A 24,182-nucleotide genomic window follows, 5' to 3' on the forward strand; every position below is an offset into this window, starting at 1 on the left:
AAATACAGAGAGAACAAACCCAGGTACAATATCATTATTCCAATTAACTACAACTAATACCTCGCATTGATACTGACTTAAGCGTCATAGTGTCTTTGCAACAGTCACTTCCATTGCGCCAGAGTCACAATATTGTCAATTCAAAGAGAAGCCTACTTCACCATAGATTCGAGCTGATTTGCTACAATTCAAAAGCTCGTAGTCTTCAACATTCAACCGTGTGTGACTTGACCCATCTAATCGTGGACTAGTTAGATCAAGCCTCAATAAAATATAAAATATGTTTGAGTTTGTAATATAAAATACCAGTTTCTACAACGTATAGTATTATTAAAATACAATTTTATTTATGCATATTTATTTATTAAGTGCAGTTTAAAATTAAAAAATAATAATAATAGGGAGGGTGAGCTCATGCACTTATTTTAAGTTGGTAAAGCTCATCCTTAATTAAAGATTAAAATGGAGCCTGTTACCAAAAAGCAAAAAAATAAATAAAATCGAGCCAAGCTACATGTTGACCTAGACAATTTGGATTTTTCCAAATGAAAAGCTTAGCTTGTCATCGGGTTTAATTATCAAAAAATAAAAAATCGAGCCAAGCTACGTGTGTGTGTTTTTCTTCTATATGTTGTAATTAAAATATCAGAATAAATTAGAAACGTTAGTTTTTGAAAGTTTTGTATATATTATTAGTACACATCAAATTTAAGAAACATGCACATTTTTAAAGTTGGAAACTCTCCTCACTTTAAGAAAATATGAAAGCCCAAATAGACAATTGCCGTTATAGAATATGATAAATCATAAATGAATGGACTAGTGCTTCCTATACAACTGACAAAATGGTGCGACTAAATTTACGGTTCTTTATATTGCTCTATACATTTATGCAGCCATCAGATAAGCCAGTTATGGCATTTAAAGGAATAGAAATAGCATCAGGTTGTGATTTTAACGACAATTTCAGCCAACAATTGCAAGCAAGCTTTCTCTGACAGTTGGAATCGAGCAGAGTATAGACCCAAATATACCATTCAAAGCATAAGCAATGGCACAAAATGGGAGAGCCTCAGGTTCCTTTGCAGACAAGGCTGCTGTTCCAAGTCCGTGGGCACTGAAATAAAAAATGATTCAATAGCAAGCAAGCAAATAATCATGTTTGCATGAACAAGAAAATTGTTTGTATACGTTTGTTGCCCGAATTAATACTGTTTCTCCTTTGTGCCATTTCTACTTGACCAAACTACTAACTAGAAGAGTGGACCTTTGAGGTCTATTCCATGCCCAATATCCACCCTCTACCTCACGATAACAGGTTACTATCACAAAATACATTCACAATCATGCCAAATAATCACTTTTGGCAAATATTCCTTTACGTCGATGTTACAAAAACCGAATTGACCCGGTCAGATCGATCCGAAAATCGGTCATATAATCGATCCAGTTTTTATATTAGATCGGCCATGTAATGGAACCGGTGCGACCCAACAGGTTGTTATAAAAACCAGTGACTCGGTCGGTTCAACCGGTGACTCGGCCCGGTTCATTAAAAAAAAACTGATTTGTTCTAATCAATTGATACCTTTCTTTTTTTCACTCATACAAACAGTTTGTTTTCTTTTGAAATATTTGAGTAATCTGTTACTTATTGTCTTACCTAGGTTATGTACCTACAACACTGACATTATCTTGGTTATGCAATATGCAGAGAATCTTGATTTGATTTATAGTGAGATGTCGTCTACTGAACCTGAAGCACCAGTATCACAAGTATTATATGTTTGATTGATCTTTTGTGGGACAATGATGTGTAATTTATTGTTTTTCAAATTAAAATATTTGGAATTAGTATAACTTTTTTTATAGGTATTTGTGTATATTTATAGTTTTTTAATATAAATTATGGGCAAAAGAGTTCTTCTGTGGCAGTAGAGTCGCGATCTTTTTTCCAGTGAAACAAAGAATTTGTGGGGCCCACAAGTTAGACAAAAAAAAAGGGAAGCACAAAAATCGAAGTGAGAGCTACAAGAAATTGTGCTCTCCTGCTAAATGAGAGGTATAAAGCCCATTTACATATACTTATCGGATCATGCGGTTGAATCAATAACCCACTGGTTAAACCAGTTACCCAGTATCTCAACCAGGTCAATAACCGGGCCAGATTTAATAGCATTACCTCTACACCTGACACACCTGTGGGATCCACTCCACCTAACACCTGGAATATAGAACGTGTATAAAATGCACACCCTCACATTTCACACACTATGCATTTAGTTAAGTTGCCAAAATTGTGACATTCTCTCCTCAACGTCTTGCAAGTCACACATCACCCCTTTTTTCTCCATACATACGATATGGTGGAAACCACCACATTTCACCCTCAAATTCTCAGAGACCTGATCATCTTCATACCAAAACCCTGTAAGTCGGCCTAGACAGCAACAACTAATCCTTTCACAGGGTTGCACATTTCAGATTTATACTTCAGATCAGCTGCCATTAACTTATGCTAGTAATGGAAGTGTGGAATGCAGTGAAAATGAGTTTCTGGTCAAGTGAACAATCTGTGGATTACATAATATACCTGGAAGCAGTTGCTATTCCTCGAGCAATTGGATCACGGAAACTGAACTTATCAAGCGCTGCTTGCACAAAATTTGCTCCAACCAGACCAGTTACTACAACCACAGCGGCCGTGAGCGATGAATTGGCACCTGCAGACAGAAAGTGAAATTTTCAAAGATAGAACTGAAGTGCATAGTGCAAACGAATACAATCTAAATTGTAGAGCGTCCCTTTCTCTGTGTGTGAGTGTATTCATTAAACAGATTAAGACATCATAACTTCGGATTAAATCCATTAAGTCTGATCAAGTTCCACAGTAGACAAGATTATTGGGATAAATGGTTGCAGCGCAGGCATAACATTTACCTTCAAACAAAGACACAATGCTGAGGGCCAACGCCACTGTTATACATCTGGGAAGAATGGACACGGTTAATGATGGTTCTAATCCAACAAGACGTCCAACAAGGGCAGTTGAGTACAGTGAGAATACTGTTGAGATGATGACAGACGTGAAAATCTCAGCTGCATGCCTCTTCACAAGCTGTGGTAGACAAATCAATCGTTAATGATTTAATGATTTAGCCATTATCTGATTTAGGGATGAGAAGGAAACTGTTGCAAAGCATGTTTTGTATATGGGTATATATCATGCTAATGATTGTGTTATGAACCCACAAGTAAAAATGCAGAGAGATGGTTAATAAAGAGAAAAAAAGAGAATGGGGATTTGTTATATACATCAACAGAAAAAAAAAAAAAAAAGGAGATGAAGCTCCTTCCAAGGGTTTTCCCCTGAGAAAGGGCTTAGTTTCCTCTAATCTTTCTCGATGCCCTCCTCCTCCTCGTTTAACCCTATTTAAGTTATACAACTGATCGTATCATTTCCAACTTCCTAACATTTGTAACCATAACTGCCAAACAGCGTCTAATTTGTCTAACTGATAACAGTTCTGCTCATTCCTCCAGGTATACACACACTCCAACTCTCCTCAATCTTCTGGATCCAATCAACATCATCGGGGGCTGGGACTGCCACTTAATGACAATTTAAGCCAGCTGTTCCCCCTGATGAGAAATGGAGCAAGAATCTAAGACTGATTCTGGATGATAAAGTGGCAGATCCACTGCCAATGATTATCCCATTAACCTTCCAGGTCTTTGCTAATTTAGCAAGAATAAAAAAATTGAAGTATAAAAGACATGCCTCTAGCCTAACAAAGTTGAATTACCTATCCACGCAAAAACTAGACTGAAGGTAACCTATAACATTTAAAACATTGCTCATATATAAGTTTGACCGCAACTTGCCAAACAATGTAAACAATCGAAAGCAATTTAGAATAATGAGAACATATTGTAATCATCTGCTTTAGGTTACCTTTCTTTGCTTGAACATAGAGAAGGAAAAGGAGAGAATAACAGATCCCAAAAATCCCATTAAAATGTCGCCAGCTCCAGGATTAGAAGATGCCTTTGTGAGGTAATATCCTGCGAATGTTGAAAGAAGAATCAACTGAAACAAGTATAGATATATTATTCTGAAATGGCATTAATAAAAGAGTTGCATAGGAAGAGTGGACCACAGAGAAGAACCATGTTGTGCATGGCAAAAGAAAAAATATTGACATGAAAATTTGATCCAAATATTTATCAGTCAATGTGATGATTTCTCACCTGATTTACTATAAGATGCTTTTTCAATATCAAGTTATCAACATATAGGCACAAGCAGTCTTTCCTCTACGTTATATACGAATTAGAGTGAAAACAGTTTAAATTAATCAAATCATCTTTACCGTATCCTAATGTCCTTTGAGCTCCTCCATGACAATGTCTTCTCCATTTATATCCTCCTAGGGGCCTTGCTTTGACCTACATTATTCTACTTCCTCTTATAATAATGTTCCATTAGATCTATTACACATATCATCTTTACTAGAGTGATCTAAACGCTCCAATATGACATCTTAAAAGGGACCTTAATATAAAAATCGAATGTTTATGGGCTGCTTCATATTCACGTATAATAAGCTTTAGACTTATAAAAAGTTATAACAAATCTATGTCATTACATGGTATCTTTTGATAAATTTCTATCACACTCTGGCTACATAAAATGGAAAGCCCTTTAATGACACAACTTTGCATTATTATAACTATCAGGCTGTACATCAAACCAAATCAGCTGAGCTTAGCTGAAGATTACATCAATCTTAAGAGAGTCATTTTGTTACCTCATTTTCCTAGAAAACGTTTTATAAACCAGATTCAAACAGTTCACAACTCCCTACTCAACTTCCCAGCAGACTTCAAATGATTATCATAAATCATAAGGCATCTACAGTAAGAATAGAAGTTTCAAACTAGTAATTTTGAACTGAAGTTTCATTTCCATGTTGAAGTTAACAGCCAAATTCAGAAAAACTTCCATAATTTAGTAATTATATAGTTAGTTATCTTTTAATCATACCTAGAACAGGTTCAAGCCCTGACTTGGAAAAATACCCAAAAGCAAATGCTGTCAGATCTGCTGATAATGCACAGCAAATTATAGGATGGAAAACCTTCTTCACATTTGATGGTAACCTGAAAACAAAATATAGCAAGTATGAATGAACTTGTAGTAAAGATATAAATTGCAAACTATAATGGTTTGTAATGAAATTCTAATAGCATTTGCAAGTGAAAGAACACTTTTTCATTTTTCTTTTTTCATTTAAAACCCCATAACAATAAAGAAGAAGCAATTGTCAATGTGAATAAGCAGTAGCGAAAAGGAATATATTTACCCAGAACCAACCATGTAGCCTAACACTGTGGCTGCAAGCAAAAATGGAAGGCATGTTCTAGCACTGGTCCCCAGTGCTGTTGGGTAAAGTACTGCAGCAACAAATGATGTAAGGAGAACCCCAGTCCATGTCCATACTTCAACGGGAGAAAATGGAGAGGGCCTTCCCATAGGCTCAGCATCTACCAATTCTGTATTGACAGCCTTTCTTACTGCTATAGCCGTGAAACCAGCAACACAAAGTGTAGCTAGCCATCCTCCAACTGGACAGCATTATAAATATCAGCGTTTAAATATAACAAACATGCACCAAAATAGGCCCATCATACAAGAGATGCAGATTTTAAAAAGAAAAAGGTGAGGGGCAGATTTGAGTGTTTAAAAAGTCATAAATTTTTCTTAAAAGAATGCTGAGGTTATCTAGTAATCTAATTATCTAAGTGGCACTAATCATCATATTCAAATTTTAAAAAATAACTGACGACACTAAACTAAACTAAACAAGAAACAACATATGTCCCAGCTTCCAGCAACGTGAAAGATGCAGACTCAGAGCAACTCAGCCCAAAAAACCTTGTTAGAGATATAATATAAAACTATTCATGTCTTTCCACCCAACAACTTGGGAAAATTGGTTCGTGACATGATAATAGAGTGATCAAGTGGCCTAATGTTCGGTCACCCCCATTTTCCTGATAACAAAAAATTGATTTTTTTAATACATGTGTAGCATGTGCAAATGTGACAATTTTCAACACGATACAAATTTTTCGTGTTTGTGTCAGTATTCGTGTCGAGTTCGTGTTAATCATATTCGTGTCAATCCATTTAAATTAAATAATTGTACAACCGTCAGATGGAGCTGAGTGTGACTGAAGGAAAAAACATAGAGACTTCCGAGGAGGAAGCTGATCTTCTGAAACGAAGCATTGAGAGAGCTAAATCCCCATCAAAGGGGAGTGTATTTAAAGAAAATTCCACCCGGAATGGAATATCGTACAAAGACACATTGCTTCAGTTAAATGGGGGTGGCATAGCAGCAGGAAAACAGGAGATAGATTATTTTGAGAAACTGAGAATTGATGAAGAAGAGGAAGATATGGAAATGGAGCTGAATGAAGAAGGGGTCCATTCTGATGATCCTTTCTGCCCAACGTACCAGTTTAAAAAGAACCTTCATAAGGAGAGTTGCAAACCGTGGAGGCAAGCTGTGATAGTTAAGTTACTGGGGAAACGGGTTGGAGTGAAATTTCTTCTGAATAGGCTCCTCAAAATGTGGAACCTATCTGGTACTCATGAGTTTATCGATCTAGAGAATGACTATTTCTTGTTCAGGTTCTCAGAGGTCGAAGACTACAACTTTGTCCTTCAAGAAGGCCCATGGATAGTGGCGGACCACTATGTAGTGGTGGAGCGCTGGAGGCCACTGTTTAATCCTCAAGATGATAATGTGAAGAAGCTGGCGGTATGGATATATATTCTAGGCCTTCCAATAGAATTTTATACGACACACCATCTATGGAATATAGGGAACTTGTTTGGACGGACATTGAAAATTGACAGAAACTCTATTCGCAAAGGTGACTTGGGTGAGGGAGAAGTCACTAATCGGGCTAAATTTGCTCGTATATGTATTGAAGTTGATTTGAGCAAAGGTTTCCTTTCAAAGTTCAGAATAGGTAGTCGAATTTTCCCAGTTGGCTACGAGGGTCTTCATCTCATTTGTTTCGCGTGTGGTAAATTCGGTCATAGACGAGATGCCTGTCCTCTTTTTTCCAATCCTCAAAGTTCCAGTGTTCAGTCCATTGATAATCAAGATCTTGTAGCTAATGCAGCTAATCTTGATGCGAAAATGAGGATAGTCACAACCAATGGAGATGCGGCAAAGCAGAAAGCCACAGCACACGAAGAAGCCTTCGGCCCGTGGATGGTCGTCCAACGGAACTATCGTGGCGGCGAGAGGAGTCCAGGTTGCTTCAACCTCCACAATGAATGCTACGGTTACATCAAATAAAATGGTTACTGCTAATTCATCTCATCCTCATGTAACCGATGGACAACAAACAATGAGCATTAAAAAAGTGGGTCAGCCTAGGGAAGATACTCAAACCGTTGGTGTTTCTTCCGGTTCACGATTTGCAATTATTGCCAATCATGGTAATGATGGTGATAAGGTAACCGCTCCAATGATTAATGAAACAATTATGGGCAGATTGAATGTTATGGACCAGGCTAAGCGGAACGTATCTACACGTAGGGATAAAGAGGCAATTTCAGTTATGAATGTGGACAACCAAGTGAAAGCCATAAAAAACAAACACATGGGGAACAAGTGTCCAGCTGTCGAAACCCAAAATCATGTGGGGCTGAGTAAAAAAAATTCAAATGATCAGATTCCTAACAGAAACCAAGCGGTGACCCATCACAGTACCGTCTTGCAGCAGGATAAAAAGGAAATTTCGAAAGGGCACAAGGTATTAACTAATCGAGGGAGAATGCAATTTGGTCTCTCGATTGCAGCTAAATCTTTTAAGTTGTCATCGAAGGTGAATCCTGTTACTAGATCTCTAAAGACTAACTCGTTGATAGGATTAGAGGCTGAGGGAATGAAGCCTACAAAGTTTTCTCGGGCAAGTGTGTCAAAGGATCAAAGTGAAACTACCAGGCCACCAGATCAAAACAAGGGAGATCCCCTGACCCAAATAGAATACAAGGGGATATCAATAACAATTATGAGGAACCAATAATAGATTCGATGTCGATGAATCCAAATGTGGAGGTCAGCAAAAGAGCTTTGCCTTTGAAGGAGTCCATTTTGTCCAGGACGTCAGAAGATAGTACCAGTAACTAGTGATGGACCTGTTCCCGTCTGCATCACTAATTTTTTACAATTTTGTCTTTATGAATATTGTAACTTGGAATTGTAGAGGGGCTGGGAAAAAAGGGTTTTCCCCCTTATTATAGATTTATCTTCCCTTGAGACCCGTCTTGGGGGGGATAGAGCTAAGAAAGTGGCTAAATCCTTGGGGTTTTCAAATTATTTTCTTTCTGACCCCATTGGTTTTTCAGCAGGAATTTGGCTTCTTTGGAATTCTTCGGAAGTTCATTTGCAAGTTCTCAACACTAACCATCAGTATGTTCATTCCAAACTTTACTGGCGGGGGAAGAATTAAAGAAGAATTGGTGACCTTTTGTTATGGTAGTCCCCGTCGGCAAGAGCGTATCTTTAGAATTGGTTCAACCTAACCAAGGGCAGGCTTGGTGCATCTTGGGGGATTTTAATACTTATGTGCATGCTTCGGAGAAAAACGGAGGTGGCATTCCAAACTGGAGGAGTATGATGGATTTCCAACAATGTCTCATGTCTTGCCATTTGACAGATCTTGGTCATCAAGGTCCAGTAATGACTTGGCGTAGGGGGAATTTATTAGAAAGGTTGGACCGTGCTTGTGCTAATGAAAGTTGGAATTTGTCTTTTTGCCATAGAGTGGTGTCTCACCTACCATTCTTTAGCTCAAATCATCGTCCCATTCTTCTTTGGGATGGTCATCCTCCTCATAATGAGAATGGGTTTCGTCCATTCAGGTTTATGGCTGCCTGGCTTACTCATGATAAGTTCCCAGATCTTGTTCTTGATACTTGGAGAGAGGGGAAAGATTGGATTCCTTCTAGCCACCTCTTTCATGACAAGGCATCAAAATGGCATCAGGACTCTTTTAGGGAAGAGGCTGAACAGAAGAGAAAGCTTCATGCTCGTATTAGTGGGATTGACCGTAGCCTTAGTCTCCATAACTCTCATGCTCTTGAAAATCTCCAGAAGGAGCTTTGGCGCCAACTTAATCTTATCTATCTCAGAGAGGAGCTTACCTGGTTTCAGCGGTCCCGTGTTAACTGGCTCAAGTATGGGGATCGTAATTCAAAATTCTTCCACGCCTCAACAGTAATCAAACGAAGAAGGAATCACATTGATGCTTTGAAGAATGATGATGATGATTGGGTAGGAGAACCCTCAAGTCTAATGACTATGGCGGTTGACTTTTACAAGAAGCTGTATAAAGAATATGCTATCGTGCGGCCTATCTTCCCTATTAGGAATAGGTTTCCTCTTCTTAACCAAGGGGACCTTCAGATCCTTCGCAGGCCTCCATCTAATAAGGAGATTTGTGATATTGTGTTCTCTATAGGGCCGTATAAAGCTCCTGGCATTGATGGCCTTCACGGCTTGTTTTTTCAATCCCAGTGGAATATTGTGGGTGATTCAGTTTGCTTTTTCATTCAGAATGTGTTCAGCAATCCTCATAGAATTAAAGAAGTTAATCAAACCCTGCTTTGTCTGATTCCGAAAGTGGATACTCCTCAATCTTTCAAGGAATTTCGCCCAATCAGTTTGTGTAATGTTATTTATAAAACGATGACAAAACTTCTTGCTAACCATTTAAAAATGCAGATGAAGAATCTTGTTATGCCAAATCAATGTAGTTTCATCAAAGGCCAGCAAGGAACTGACAATGTCATAATTGCCCAGGAATTGATCCATTCCATGCGTTACAAGCGTGGTGCACTACATCTTGCTCAATGAACGTGTTATGGAACGGGATGACCACAGAGGAGTTCTTTCCTTCTAGGGGTCTTAGACAGGGTGATCCGTTATCTCCCTATCTCTTTGTTTTGTGTCTGGAGAGACTTGCTAATCTGATTACTTTGTGTGTGGAAAATAAGAGTTGGAAGCCTATTGTAGCTGCGGCGGTGGCGGTAGGTGACAATGGTGGTGGTGATGGTGGCGGTGGTGGTGGTGGTAGTGGCGGGGGTGGGGGTGACGGTAATGGCAGTAACGATGATGGTGGTGGTTGGTGCCGGCGGCGACAGCGGTGGTGGTGACGGTAGTGGCTGCGGCAATGGTGTTGGTGTTGGTGTTGGTGGCAGTGGCGTGTGATGGAGATGGTGGCGATGACGGCAGTGGTTGCAATTGTTAGAATATTAGATATGATATGATTAGATATGATTGGATTCTGTCTTATCCGTAAATAGTCTGACTGTATTAGGATTAGGTTTGGGCCTTACACTTAAGCCCATTAGGGTCTCTATATATTGTAACTCCCTGACACAGATCAATACACAACGTATTCTTTTACACGTATTCTGACTGATGGCCATGTTGATCGTCTCAAGGCACGCCTAGTTGCCAAGGGATTTACTCAAATATTTGGTCTTGATTATAGCGATTCATTCTCTCCAGTCGCTAAGATGGCGTCCGTCCGCCTATTTCTTGCCCTTCCTACTGTTCGTCACTGGCCACTCCTTCAACTTGACATCAAAAATGTCTTTCTTCATGGTGATTTACAAGAAGAAGTTTACATGGAGCAACCACCTGGTTTTGTTGCTCAGGGGGAGTCTGGGAAGGTATGTCGTCTTCGAAAATCCTTATATGGTCTCAAGCAGTCTCCTCGAGCATGGTTCAGTCGCTTTAGTTCTGCTGTACAGGCGTTTGGCCTAATTCGCAGTAAAGTTGACCATTCTGTATTCTATAGGATTACATCTCCTAACAAGTGCATCTATTTGTTAGTCTATGTTGATGACATCATCATCACCGGAAGTGATCAAGACGGAATCCGTCAGTTAAAACAACATTTATTCAGTGCATTTCAAACAAAGGACCTTGGAAAGCTGCGTTACTTCTTGGGAATTGAGGTGGCGCAATCTAGACAGGGCATTTCTATCTGTCAAAGGAAGTATGTCTTGGATATCCTAGAAGAGACTGGTATGTTGGGGTGTAAACCAGTTGATACACCCATGGATCCTAATGTTAAGTTATTGCCCAGACAAGGGGAGCCGTTATCTGATCCTGGACGTTATCGAAGGCTGATTGGGAAGCTCAATTATCTTACTGTGACTAGGCCAGATATTTCTTTCGCTGTCAGTACGACTAGTTAGTTCCTTGATTCCCCTTGTGATTCACATTGGGATGCTGCTGTGAGGATCCTCCGATACATCAAAGGAGCACCAGGAAAAGGTTTGTTGTATTCGGATCAAGGAAATACAGAAATTTGTGGTTACTCAGATGCCGATTGGGCAGGATCACCCTCGGACAGACGCTCTACTTCTGGTTATTGTGTCTTCTTCGGAGGAAACTTAATCTTATGGAAAAGCAAGAAACAACCTGTTGTTTCCCGATCTAGTGCAGAAGCTGAGTATCGTGCAATGGCAAATACTACCTGTGAGTTGATCTGGTTAAAGCAGTTGATTCAAGAGCTTCATCTTTGTGAACAGAAACAACCCATGACATTCATCTGTGATAATCAAGCTGCGCTACATATATCCTCTAATCCTGTTTTTCATGAGAGGACCAAACATATAGAGATTGATTGTCACTTCATTCGGGAAAAGATTCAGTCAGGAGAAATCAAGACAGCTTTTGTCAACTCGTCTAATCAACTAGCAGATGTTTTCACTAAAGCTCTTAGAGGTCCTCGGGTTGAATACTTTTGTAACAAGCTTGGTGCTCATAATATATACGCACCAGCTTGAGGGGGAGTGTTAGAATATTAGATATGATATGATTAGATATGATTGGATTCTGTCTTATCCGTAAATAGTCTGACTGTATTAGGATTAGGTTGGGCCTTACACTTAAGCCCATTAGGGTCTCTATATATTGTAACTCCCTGACACAGATCAATACACAACGTATTCTTTTATATTTAACTGCAATGATGGAGGAGGTGGTGGTTGATGGCGGTAGTGGTGATGGTGGTGGTGACGGTGATAGCGGTGGTAGTTGTGGTGGTGGTGACGGTGGTGGTAGTGATGGGTGGAGGTAGTGGTAATGGTGGCGGTGGCATCGTGGTGGTGACGACGGCACTAGTGGTACGATGACGGCGACGACGATGGTGGCGGCAGTCATGTCAGGATGATGGTGGTGGTGGTGATGATGGTAGAGGTGGAAAGTAATAGAGAGAGATAAGTGTTTCTCATTTTGTGCCCGGAAACAAAAAAGCAGAAATTTTCTAATTCTTTTTTCTGTTCCCCAGCACAAAAAATTAAACCGGTTCATTCCAGGAACAAAAAAAATAAACTGGTTTTACCAAACGAGTTTCCTATCCATTTCTGTTCCCGCGAACAGAAATTAAAAAAGAGTTGATTCCGGGAAAGTTGTCATGCACACCCTTACCCAATGCAGGTTTGTGTTTTGCCCCGTAGTGTGTGTGATGATATTGAAAAACAAATTCGGGCTTTTGTTTGGGGTTCCTCAAGCTTAAACAGAAGACCCCATCTAGTTGCTTGGAGTCAAGTTTGCCGAAATAGACAAAACGAAGGTCTGGGGATTCGATCAGTGAGAGACATGAATACTGCTTTTATCAAGAAGCCGGGTCACAATCCTCTAACCAATCCAGGAGCTTTATGGGTTAAAATCCTTAGGAGTAAATACAATATGGGCACGGAATTACTCCCGGAGATCAAGGTTCCAAAGAATAGTTCAACTCTTTGGCGTGGTATTGCTTGTTGTTGGCCCCTGGTCTTGAAGCATAGTCGCATAGCATTGGGAAATGGTGAAAGAACGTTATTTTGGTTAGATCCTTGGATTGCAGGTAGTGGTTGCCTTGTTGAGCAGGCTTCGGGCCAAATTCCAAACGGGGCCATCAACCTTCACCACTACCGCCATCATGAATCTGGCCAATGGATTTGGGAAAGCTTCCAGCATTTGTTACCGGGGCACATTTCCAAGCGTATCATGAATACAATTCCTCCCCTTATGATAGAAGGTCAAGATAGAGTCATTTGGGGCGAATCATCTGATGGGCTACTTTTCGTTCGAACGGCTTATAAGGGTATTACTTATAATGATCAAACAAATGACTTGGTTCCTTGGAATCGCATTTGGAATTGGGAGGGACCAGAAAGAATTCGTACTTTTCTTTGGCTAGTAATGGGGAACAAGCTTATGACAAATGCAAGAAGATTTCAATGTACAATATCAACCACCGAGCTTTGCTCTAGATGCCACCTTGCTAGAGAAACAATTTTGCATGCCATCAGGGATTGTAAAATCTCCAAAGAGGTTTGACAGAACTTTGTTGACCACAACCTGTTGGAGGATTTTATGGACTTGGACCTCCATGATTGGATTTTGCAGAATATTGAGGGGCCTAAACGTTGGAGCGTTTATCCTCATTGGCAGCTCCTTTTTGGCATTATAACTTGGTTCTTATGGCGAGATAGAAACAATTTCATTTTAAATGATTCAGGGAGCACCTCCGTTGGCATTTCACGAGCTGCTAAAGCTTATTTGGATAATTTACTGCTTGCCAAGGAAACGTTGTCGATGGTGGGAATAGAGCAGCATATTAAATTGAAGCGGCTCATAGTATGGTCTTTTCCTCCTCTGAATTGGATTAAGGTAAACGTTGATGGTGCTAGTTCCTCTGATGGATCTCACTCAGGTTGTGGCGGTGTTCTTCGAGATAGCTCCGGCAACTGGATTATTGGTTTTTGTAAAAATCTGGGTAGTGGGACAACTTTGAATGCTGAGTTATGGGCCTCCTTGGTGGGTCTAGATGTAGCTTAGAACAAAGGATACAGACATGTGTGGTTGGAAGGTGATTCTCAGCTTGCACAACAGCTTATTCTAAAAGGTTGTAGCTCTTCCTACCCATCTTCTGGGTTGATTTTGCAAATTAAGGGTTTGTTGGCTAGAGATTGGAATGTTCATATTTCCCATATCCATCGTGAGGGGAATGGTTTTCTTGGAATGTCCAACTTCTGGAGAACCCTCCATCTGGTTGCATGGATCGTCTGCCTAATGATTTTATTGGCACCCACTGGCCTAGGCTTTGTGCTTAGGACTTTTTGGTTTTTGTGTTTGTCTTTTTATCTCATTATGTATTCAAAAAAAAAAAAAAAAATTGTACATTACATATTTACCCCCATTTATCCACTTTTATTTATTAATTTGAAATTATTTAAGTAATTTTCATTTCGAAAAAAAAAAAAAAAAAAAAAAAAACAGGTTATTAGTATCTAAAGTTTTGACACGAGAAGGTATTCATGTGGTGTCCAATTAGGGGGAATTGCCACCCCTAGTCCTGTGTATTGTCCATGCTGCATGCCGCAGAGTTGGTTCGTGACAAAACTACATATATACAAGAAAAGAAATCCGAATGGTGAGTTGTAGAAATAGGCAAAATATGGACCAACCTACAATAAGGCAAATTTTGATACCAGAAGCTGCAGGAATTTCTTTTAAAGAAAGGGGTAAGACAACCAAAGATGGAACATAGAACAAAGGGAGCCATCTCTGTATGAACATTAAAGCAGGCTCAAAGAAGTTCATCAATGCTGTAGCTGCAGAGGACACTGTAGAGTCAAGAATCATCAAAACCGAGAATATACAGAACATCCCAAACAACGCACTCGGGAATTTAATGGCAGCAGCTACGAATGATTTCTTCAAAAACTTATCCATAGCAAGAATAAGCCCTAGGGACACAATCAAATGGAATGCCCTAAACACCTTCAAAAAAAAAAAAAAACCATCATTTCATTACGCAGATGGAAAAAATTGAATAATTACACATAGAAACAGAGAAACTCACACTTTGGCTCAGTGTGGAAGTGCTCCCAGTTTCAGTTTCAGCTGATTTTGTTGAAATTTCTCTGCTTTTGCAATTTCCTTGTAAGAAACTGGAACTGAACCCATGAACTCTGGTGGGTATTGCTGAGTTACACAAAACGAATCGTTTTTGAAAAGTTGGGAGAGACTTGGCAGAGACTCTGCCATGGAAGAGAGAGACAGGGGGTGGTGGGTTTAGATAGTGGTTGCTGAGAACTGAAAAGGATAAACACTGCGCCATTGAAACAGGGAGAGGGGGTAAAGTCCTGCGCCTTCAACAACAGAAAGCATTTCACACATTTTGTGGGACCTCAAAGAGAAAAATTATATGGACAAGAAGAAATGTTGACATTAAATGGGATGAGACACAAGTTTACATCCATAGAGTCCTTAGGTTAGGATTTTCTTTCTTTGTTCGTTTCCTAGAGAATTTGAATTTGAATGTTGGTTATTCGAGTAAACATCCTTCTTGTCCCGACAAAAAAAAAAAAAAATGTGTTCATTTTAGTCTTTTATAAAAATAAATTAATCAGTTAGTCTTTAACAAATTTAAAGTAGATCCATTTTAGTCCTTCTAAAAGATTAATATGGATCTTTTTTGAATTTGTGAGGAACCACGATTTCAACTAAACTGGTCCACTTTGAATTTGTTAAGGACTAACTGACTTATTTATTTTTGTAAGGGACTAAAGTAAAGACCGTATTTTTTGTTAGGAACCAAAAAAGATATTTACTCTTGTTATTCTTCGAGTAAATTCTCACATATTATATTGACAAATTTTTTTATTATAAATTTATAAATTATACTAAATGTGACTAATCATATACCAAGTGTATAATCCCTCCCATTATATCATATAATAAAAATTTCTTAATATCATATCAGTAAGTTAAATATTTTTATTATTAAATTAATCTTTTAAAGATAAAAAATAATTACTAAATATATTATATTATGTCATACAATATTTTTTATAAAGACAAATTTCTAATTACTTTGTAACTTTTGAAGACTAGTGTAGATAATAATTTTTTTTAAAAGTATTAATGTGGTGACACACAAATCGTTGAAAGACCAAATTTAAGATTTTAATAAATAAATAAAAAAGATTTGCTCTCCTTTTTTTAAATGGAAAAATAATGGTGAACTAATAAACAATATTTATACTAAAAAAATTATTACGAAGGAAATAGAAAGTGGATGGTAGCTTATGTAAGATTTCCTAAACCCAAATTTATTTTAGATTGTTCCCTAATATAGAATAATATATTTATTTATTAATTTAATTTGTAAATGGGTGAAAATCAAAAAGTAAGCCCCCAAGCTAATTGAAATATTAGTATTTTCATGAAAAATTACTCAAATCTTATTTTCATGAAAAATTACTCAAATTAAGATTTGGCTTAAAATAAGAAAATAATTACTTTAGATTAATATTTTTTAATACAATTTGAGATCTCACAGACCCATAATGGGATGGTTTTCCCATCATTATTTAACTTGAGACATGTGATTAAGGAAAAAAAGTTATTTGTCACTTGAATCAATAGTTATTGATTTTATATTAATATTTCAATGTCAACTAAGTCATCTCTAACTAACTTATTGAACAAAATACTATTAGTCCCACTAGTACTCAAGAAGGGGGGTTGAATTTAGTAATTGCATCTTTTTATTTTTTTTTATTTTAATATATTTTTCTAATTTTTGCTAATAAAAAGAAATCACAAGAATGATGCACAAATAAAAACACAATGATTTCTATGCAGAAAAAACCCCATAGGCTCAATAGGAGTAAAAAAAAAACCACGACCCACTTGGATTCTAATCTAATGGGATTTAAAAAAAAACTTCACTAATTTCAATGAGCCAAAATACTCAAGGACAAGTAGACCCTAATCTACCCTTGAGACATACTACTTTGATTTAACACCTTAAATCAAAGTTTACACTTATCCACCAATAAGCCCACACTTATTGTTACTACCATTCTATGAAGAATTTCATTAGACCTAGTGTGTTCCCATGGGGAGCACCAGTGATTTTTGTAAAGAAAAAGGATGGTAGTATGCATCTATGCACGGACTATCGACAACTTAATAAGGTTACTGTCAAGAACAGGTATCCTTTGCCACGAATTGATGATCTCTTGGATCAACTTAGAGGTGCTTGTATTTTCTCTAAGATTGACATTCGGTCTGATTATCATGAGATCCGGATTAAGTATGAGGATGTGCCTAAAACGACGTTCCAATCTAGATATGGACATTTTGAGTACCAGATGATTCCATTTGGACTTACTAATGCACCAGCAGTATTCATGGATTATATGAATCGCATATTTAAAACCTACCTGGATCAGTTTGTTATTGTGTTTATTGACGACATTTTAATCTATTCTAAGAGAAAAGAAGAGTATACAGATCATTTGAGAACTATATTGCAAGTGTTGAAGGAGAAACAGTTGTATGTCAAACCGTCCAAGTGTGAATTTTGGCTATCTGAAGTGCAATTTTTGGGTCATGTGATTTTCTGCTGATGATGTTACAGTGGATCCAAGTAAAATAGATACGGTAAGTAACTGGGAACGACCTAAGACTGTGACTGAAATCAGAAGCTTTCTGGGTTTAGCCGGTTATTGTCATAGGTTTTTTTAGGGTTCTTCTACAATGGTGTTGCCATTGACTTGTTTGACACGAAAAGATACTCTTTTCGTGTGGACTCAGGAATGTGAACAATGTTTTCTTACTCTAAAAGAGAGATTGACTACAGCTCCTATGCTGACCCTTCCAAATCCTAAGGGTGAATTTGAATTATACTTTGATGCTTCAAAGAAAGGATTGGGTTGTGCATTGATGCAGAATAGGAGTGTTGTTGCTTATGCATCTAGGCAGTTAAAGCTTTATGAAGAAAACTATCTGACTCGTGATTTAGAGTTAGATGCAATTGTGTTTGCATTAAAAATTTGGAGACATTTCTTATATGGGACGAAATTTTCTATGTTCAGTGATCATAAGAGTTTGAAATATTTATTTGATCAGGAAGAACTGAAAATAAGACAGCGAAGATGGGTGAAATTATTGAAAGATTATGACTTTGAACTGAAATAACACCCTGGTAAAGCTAATGTGGTGGCAGATGCATTGAGTGGAAAATATGTTAGTTTGTCTAGTATGATGATGTGGGATAATGAGGTTATTGAAAAGTTTAGAGACTTGAGGATAGCTAATTTCTTTGCAGGAAGAATGTGTTGTATTGAAATGACTAGAATTGAGAATGAGTTACTTGCAAGGATTAAGAAAACTCAAATACAGAATGAAAGTGTTAAATATTTGAAAAGACAAAGTGGTATATCCTGGAATGATCAAGATATATTGTTGTATCAAGGTACAATCATTGTGCCTATGGTGTTAGCAGATGAGGTTATGACTGAGGCCCACGAGGGTAAGTATATTATTCATCCGGGTACGATATGAACCCCACTAAGAATAGTGAGACCTAAGACCAATTTAGTTAGGATCGTTTCTACAATCAAGAAGCTAAAACAAGAAATAAAGAACCTTGACCCATTATCTATGGAAGATAAGAACCAAAAGTGTAAGAAGGATAAAGACGCCACACTCAAGAAAGAAGGTGAGTGATAAGTTTGTTTTGAACGCCACAAGAATAAGCTTCTTGATAAGTTCAAAGTTCTAGTTAAGAACCAAAGATAAGAAACCTCTCTATTATATTATAACTACAAAATTTGATAACGAGTTGTATCCTCCCTTATTTATACTTGGAACATCCCTCCAAGAATAAGAAAGACTAACAAATGAAAAGATACTAATTTAAAGTTGACAACTTGGAAAAGGAAAAGGACTCTAATCAGCCCACTAAATATTAATGACATTGAAAATGTTAATCAACCCCACTAAGCATTAATAACATTGAAAATGCTATCAGCCCCATTAAACATTAATGACATTGAAAATTGCTAATTATTCCACTCAACCTCCCTTGCATTGATGACATTAACTAAATTGTGATTACGAATAAATTTGGACTTAATGTCTTCATGATTAGCCCACATTTGCTGGATCAACCCACTAAGAGCTTCTTTAAGATTCTTGGCCCTTAATCTTGTGATTGTCCCATTTGGCAATTGTAATGGATCATTAGATGTTGTCTCCTTATTCACATCATTCCCTCCCTCTTCAAAAGGATTTGTCCTCAAATCTGCTCCGACATCAAAAGGAGATAAATCAAAAACATTAAATGTTGCACTAACATTGTACTCACCTAGAAGGTCAAGCTTGTAGGCATTATCATTTATCCTCTTAATCATTTGAAATGGTCCATCACCCCTTAGAAGCAGTTTGGAACGTCTTTGGGCTGGAAATTTTTCTTTTATCATATGTAGCCAAATCCAATCTACTGATTCAAAAACTACTTTCTTGCGCCCTTTATTGGCTTGATTGGCATATTGCTCAGTTTTCCTCTCGATGTGTTGCCGAGCTCTTTCATGAATCTGCTTAACAAGTTCATCCTTCTTCTTTCCATCTATGTTAACCTGTTCACTTACTGGTAAAGGAGTTAAATCCAAAGGAGATAATGGTTAAACCCATACACAATTTCAAATGGTGAAAACTTATATGCTAAATGGATTGTCCTATTATATGCAAATTCAGCATGTAGCAAACATTCTTCCCATGATTTCAAATTCTTTTGAATCAAAGAACGAAACAATGCAGATAAGGTCCTATTAACCACCTCTATTTGCCCATCTGTTTGTGGATGACAAGTAGTAGAAAACAAAAGTTTTGTTCCTAGTTTACCCCACAAAGTTTTCCAAAAATAACTTAGGAACTTTGAATCTCGATCAGAAATAATACTTTTGGAAATACCATGCAATCTTACAATTTCTTTGAAAAACAAGTCAAAGATATGTAATGCATCATTGGATTTATGACATGGAATGAAATGTGCCATTTTTGAAAATCTATCAACAACCACAAACACTGAATCCTTATCCCCTTTTGACCTAGGCAATCCTAAAACAAAATCCGTGGATATATCTACCCAAGATTCATTAGGTATAGGCAAAAGAGTATACAACCCATGAGGCTTGACTTTAGATTTAGCTTGTTTATAACTAAAGCATCCTTCACAGACTCTCTCCACATCACGTTTCATATAAGGCCAAAAGAAATGTTCATGCAGAACATCTAAGGTTTTAGATACTCCAAAATGCCTCATCAAACCTCCCCCATGAGCTTCTTTAACAAGCAACTCACGCAATGAATTTTTAGGCACACACAATTGTTTCTCCCTAAACAAATATCCCTCATGTCTAAAGAACTTTCCAAATGCAGTTTTCTCAGATGCTTTGAATACATTACCAAAGTCAAGATCATCAGCATACAAGTCCTTAATGTACTCAAATCCAACCAATCTTGCATTTAAAGTGGAAAGTAGAGCTGATATGCCTTCAGCGTATGGGTAAATTTAAGCCGAAAAGAGGAAAATTATTGGTTTATCCTGAGTAAAAAGGCAACGTTTATTGTTGCTTTGCTGAAATTCCAAATCCAGGATTGTTCAACTGATTTTATGCTGATTTTGTAGGAAAAGCAGACAAAACTGGAGCCAAATGGAGATTTGCCAAAATGAAGACCCACGCTCATAGCGTGGATGTCACGCTGATGAGGTGAAGAAACAGATACCTCCACGCTCATAGCGTGGAACTCACGCTGATGGCGTGAAACCATTCTTGCTCCCACACTGATAGCGTGGAACCCACGCTAGTGGCGTCAGCATTCAGAGGCAGCCACGCTCTTAGCGTGAAATTGACGCTAAGAGCGCCAGATTGTGAAATCACAGTCCGTGCTTCCTAAAGGGAAATTTTGGAAGATGAAAAGAAAGGTTATAAAAAGGAGGCTCAGCACAAGAATTAGGTATTCTGGACCTAAGGAGACCGTCGTGCGTTAGAAGGAGAGCTCCGGAGAGAAATTCTTGATCTTCTTCTTCTTTTTTCTCTATTAATTTACCAGATTTTATGAATATTGGATTTTTAGTCATGATTATGGTTGGCTAGTTACTTTTTATTGTTGTTAGGGTCACAATCCTTATGTGAACCCTTGTTACAATGAATTGGTTATTTTTACTTGTTTATATAATTTCTTTATCTTTTCCTTGTGCGAAATTTCTATTTTCTTTATTAGACTTGATCAATCTAATAGTGGATGATAGCTTGAGGGTTAGAACCCTAGATATGAATATTGGGGTTTTTGATCTTGAAAAGGGGTAAGATAACAATTATTATGCATGCTAGGAATAGATGTATAATTAATTGCAGATGTTTTAATTATCGTGTTCATTGCTTAATTTTCATGAGGGGTTACTAAGGGATTAGGATTCCAATTGAGATTAAAGGGTTAAATTGCCAAGGGATTGGGATTTAACTAATTATTCTAGATGATAATTATCTAGTATTTATATAAATAAGTATTTTTAAATCAATCCAAAGTAATAAGTGGGGATCATATGGTGAGTGCGCTCTAGCTACACTGCTTTTCTCACATTTACAAAAATCAATTCTCAGTTTATTGTTTTATTTCTTATAAATAAAATTACAAAAACAAGTCTTTATTTTTAGTTCTCACTTTTACACAAATCGACAATATTTGTCACAACCCATTTGAACTCTTCCATTCTTAAAAGGAACAATTAATTGATATACGATCACAATCCCAATGGAGACGATACTCTACTTACTTTCTATATTACTTGTGTGATCGATATACTTGCCGGGAAGCATCAAAAGCACACCTTCGGGATAATGCACAGTCACAACATCTTCCTTACCCTTCTCGTACTTAATCACATAAGGAAATGTTTCAATTAATTCTATCCATTTGGCATGTCTCTTGTTCAGCTTGTGTTGGCCCCTCAAATGCTTTAAGGATTCATGATTTGTGTAAATCACAAACTCCTTTGACCAAAGATAGTGTTGCCATGTTTCTAAAGCCCTGACTGAAAGAAAAATCCTTGAAGGCCGTAGGCATGTGAGAGGGAAAAACAAAATTTTTTCAAGCGAAATTACACATACCAATCCAAGATACATGCTTTAGGACAAAATGTTACCTTGTTTGTAATTCAAAACTCGAAGATGATCAATGTTAGGCTTAAAGGTTCAAACCCTCTAATGTTGATCCATATAAAACCTCGCATTTCTAAGTTTAAATTTTAATATATTAAATGAGAATTAAAGAGAAGGATTAGTGAAAATCCTGAAAATTAAACCAAAATACAAAGAAAGGGCAAAATGGTAATTAGCCAACACGCAACCCTAGGAAAATAAAAATTGAGTAGAAGGTCTCAGATGGTAAAAGTAACCCTGGAAATGGATTCATAACGAAAAATTGAGTGTTTAGGCAAGTTTCAGAAAATTTAGTGAATAATGTTTTACCGGGTCAAAATATCGCGGTACAGTTGTACCGTAAAGCATGCTGATTGAGTTCTGAGGTCTAGGTTTTAAATATGAGTTATAAATGGTTTATAGAACTAGGAAATATGATTTCTGATAAAATTTGATGGACATAAGTATGTTTGGGGAAGCGTGCCAACGGCGCGCGCAACAGCTTAAAACAACATTTTCTCTAAACGACCGAAAAACTCCGGATTCATGTGATCAAGTATAATTAAAGGGCAATGGTTAATGTTAAAAATTAGAGCTTCTAAATAGGTTGTGAATTTATGGACGTTTAGTGAAAACGGAGGAAAATTCAAATAAGTTTGAAACGCGTAAGGTGGCGGGGGACCCACCCCACTTAAGTAGGGCATGCCACATGTGCATAACCCCATTGGTCATCATCATCTCTCTCTTCCCTCTCCCTTGAACCTGCGGCACCCCCTCCCCCATGGAAAACACACCAAGCTTTTCTTCCTTTGCTAAATCACTCAAAACCTAACCAAATCATGAAAAGTTTGTGTTGAAATTCATTGGATTTTGCCTTCTAAAGCCATTGGTGGTACTCCTATGCCTTGAAAGCTACTAGTTTGTGAGATATACTCCCCCTAAGTCCGCGGCCAAGTTGCATAAATTTGTGTTCATGGAGCTTTTAGATGCTCCATTGGTGGAGTATGTTTAGGAGGAGCCTTGTGCCAAGCTTTGGGGGTGAGTTCCCTTGCATTTTAACGATTTAATCTTGTGATTGATTTCATGAACCCTAAAGGGGGATTTTGTGATTGATGTGTTTAGAGAGCTCAATTGGAAATTGTGTATTAGATTATAATGTCTTAGAATGATGTGTTAGAGTCAAAAATGCAATGAAAATTATTGGTGAAAAATAGGAATTTTAACTTAGGAAAATTGATGGTGTCATGACTTTGAGTTTTGAAAATGTGTTAGCATTGGATTGGTGAGTGGTTGTATGATTGTGTGATGTCATAATAGGCTTGTATGAGATGTGGAATAATGAAATTGGTTTGAAAAATCTCTTAGGAATTGCCTTGGTGCAATTCGGCCATGTATTGGAAAAGTGAGGGAATGGTGTTGAAAAATTATTTGGATGTTGTGTTGTGTAATAAAATGGTAAATAGAGGGGTTGTGTGGTGGATAGAAGGTTGGAAAACCAATGGAAAAATAGTTGAGAGTGTTGAGGGTGTGATTGGACATAGAGCAAAATATTAAGCAAAATAACGTTTAAAAGACGTAAAAATAAAAAACGGCACTTGATATGGACTTTTGGCAACCTAAAGATGCCTAAGAAAATGAGAAAGAAAATTTAGAAAAATAAATCTCAAATTTACACATGTTTGGCCGAACCTACAAGGGTGTAGGGGAGGTTTTGACGTTTTTCGTATTCTGATAGAATTGTCGTGTACTGATGATTCGTACATGGTTGTTGTACGTTGTCGTACGTTGACTTGAACCCCGAACCGTGAGTCGATGGATTGCCCTTGGTCCTGGACCAAGTGGGATTGAGGTAAGTGATTGGAACAATGCTTGTATAATTAGTAACTTGCATGTGTTCATATGAGTTTTAAGTAATTGGGAATGTCCTCTGTGTAAGCATTTCTGTTGAGTAACGAGCTTGGAAAATATACTGCTTTGGAGCTAAGTGAAGAGGCTTATTGAGGTAACCTCTTGGTACTGGGGCTTGATCCCCTTGTGTGTTCCACCTTGCCCATTGAGGGTCATGGTAGGAAGTGTATGTAAGTAATGTAGA

At 37.6% G+C, this 24,182-nt stretch overlaps 1 protein-coding gene across 1 annotated transcript; it reads right to left on the reverse strand.

The window, feature by feature from the left end:
• Positions 1-701: 701 nt before the first annotated feature.
• Positions 702-15,291, reverse strand: LOC133309338 (plastidal glycolate/glycerate translocator 1, chloroplastic-like). The gene is made up of 8 exons (XM_061510099.1): positions 14,956-15,291; positions 14,558-14,873; positions 5,367-5,628; positions 5,048-5,163; positions 3,956-4,065; positions 2,941-3,118; positions 2,594-2,723; positions 702-1,117 (listed from the first exon to the last, which is right to left on the reverse strand). The coding sequence occupies exons 1-8, from the start codon at positions 15,211-15,213 to the stop codon at positions 967-969; spliced, it is 1,521 nt and encodes a 506-aa protein (XP_061366083.1). The 5' UTR covers positions 15,214-15,291; the 3' UTR covers positions 702-966.
• Between the last annotated feature and the right edge of the window lie 8,891 nt (positions 15,292-24,182).

Source organism: Gastrolobium bilobum, unplaced genomic scaffold, assembly GCF_033153095.1.
Source record: "Gastrolobium bilobum isolate Gb01-03AN ecotype WA unplaced genomic scaffold, APGP_CSIRO_Gbil_v1 utg37294, whole genome shotgun sequence".
In the NCBI taxonomy this organism is placed as follows: domain Eukaryota; kingdom Viridiplantae; phylum Streptophyta; class Magnoliopsida; order Fabales; family Fabaceae; genus Gastrolobium; species Gastrolobium bilobum.

Coding starts and splice junctions, on each gene's coding strand:
- LOC133309338 (XM_061510099.1), bottom strand. CDS start 15,213: ATGGCGCAGTGTTTATCCTTTTCAGTTCTCAGCAACCACTATCTAAAC. Junction 4,066..5,047: donor AGGGCTTGAACCTGTTCTAG/GTATGATTAAAA, acceptor CAACATTCGCAG/GATATTACCTCACAAAGGCA. Junction 3,119..3,955: donor CTATGTTCAAGCAAAGAAAG/GTAACCTAAAGC, acceptor TGTCTACCACAG/CTTGTGAAGAGGCATGCAGC.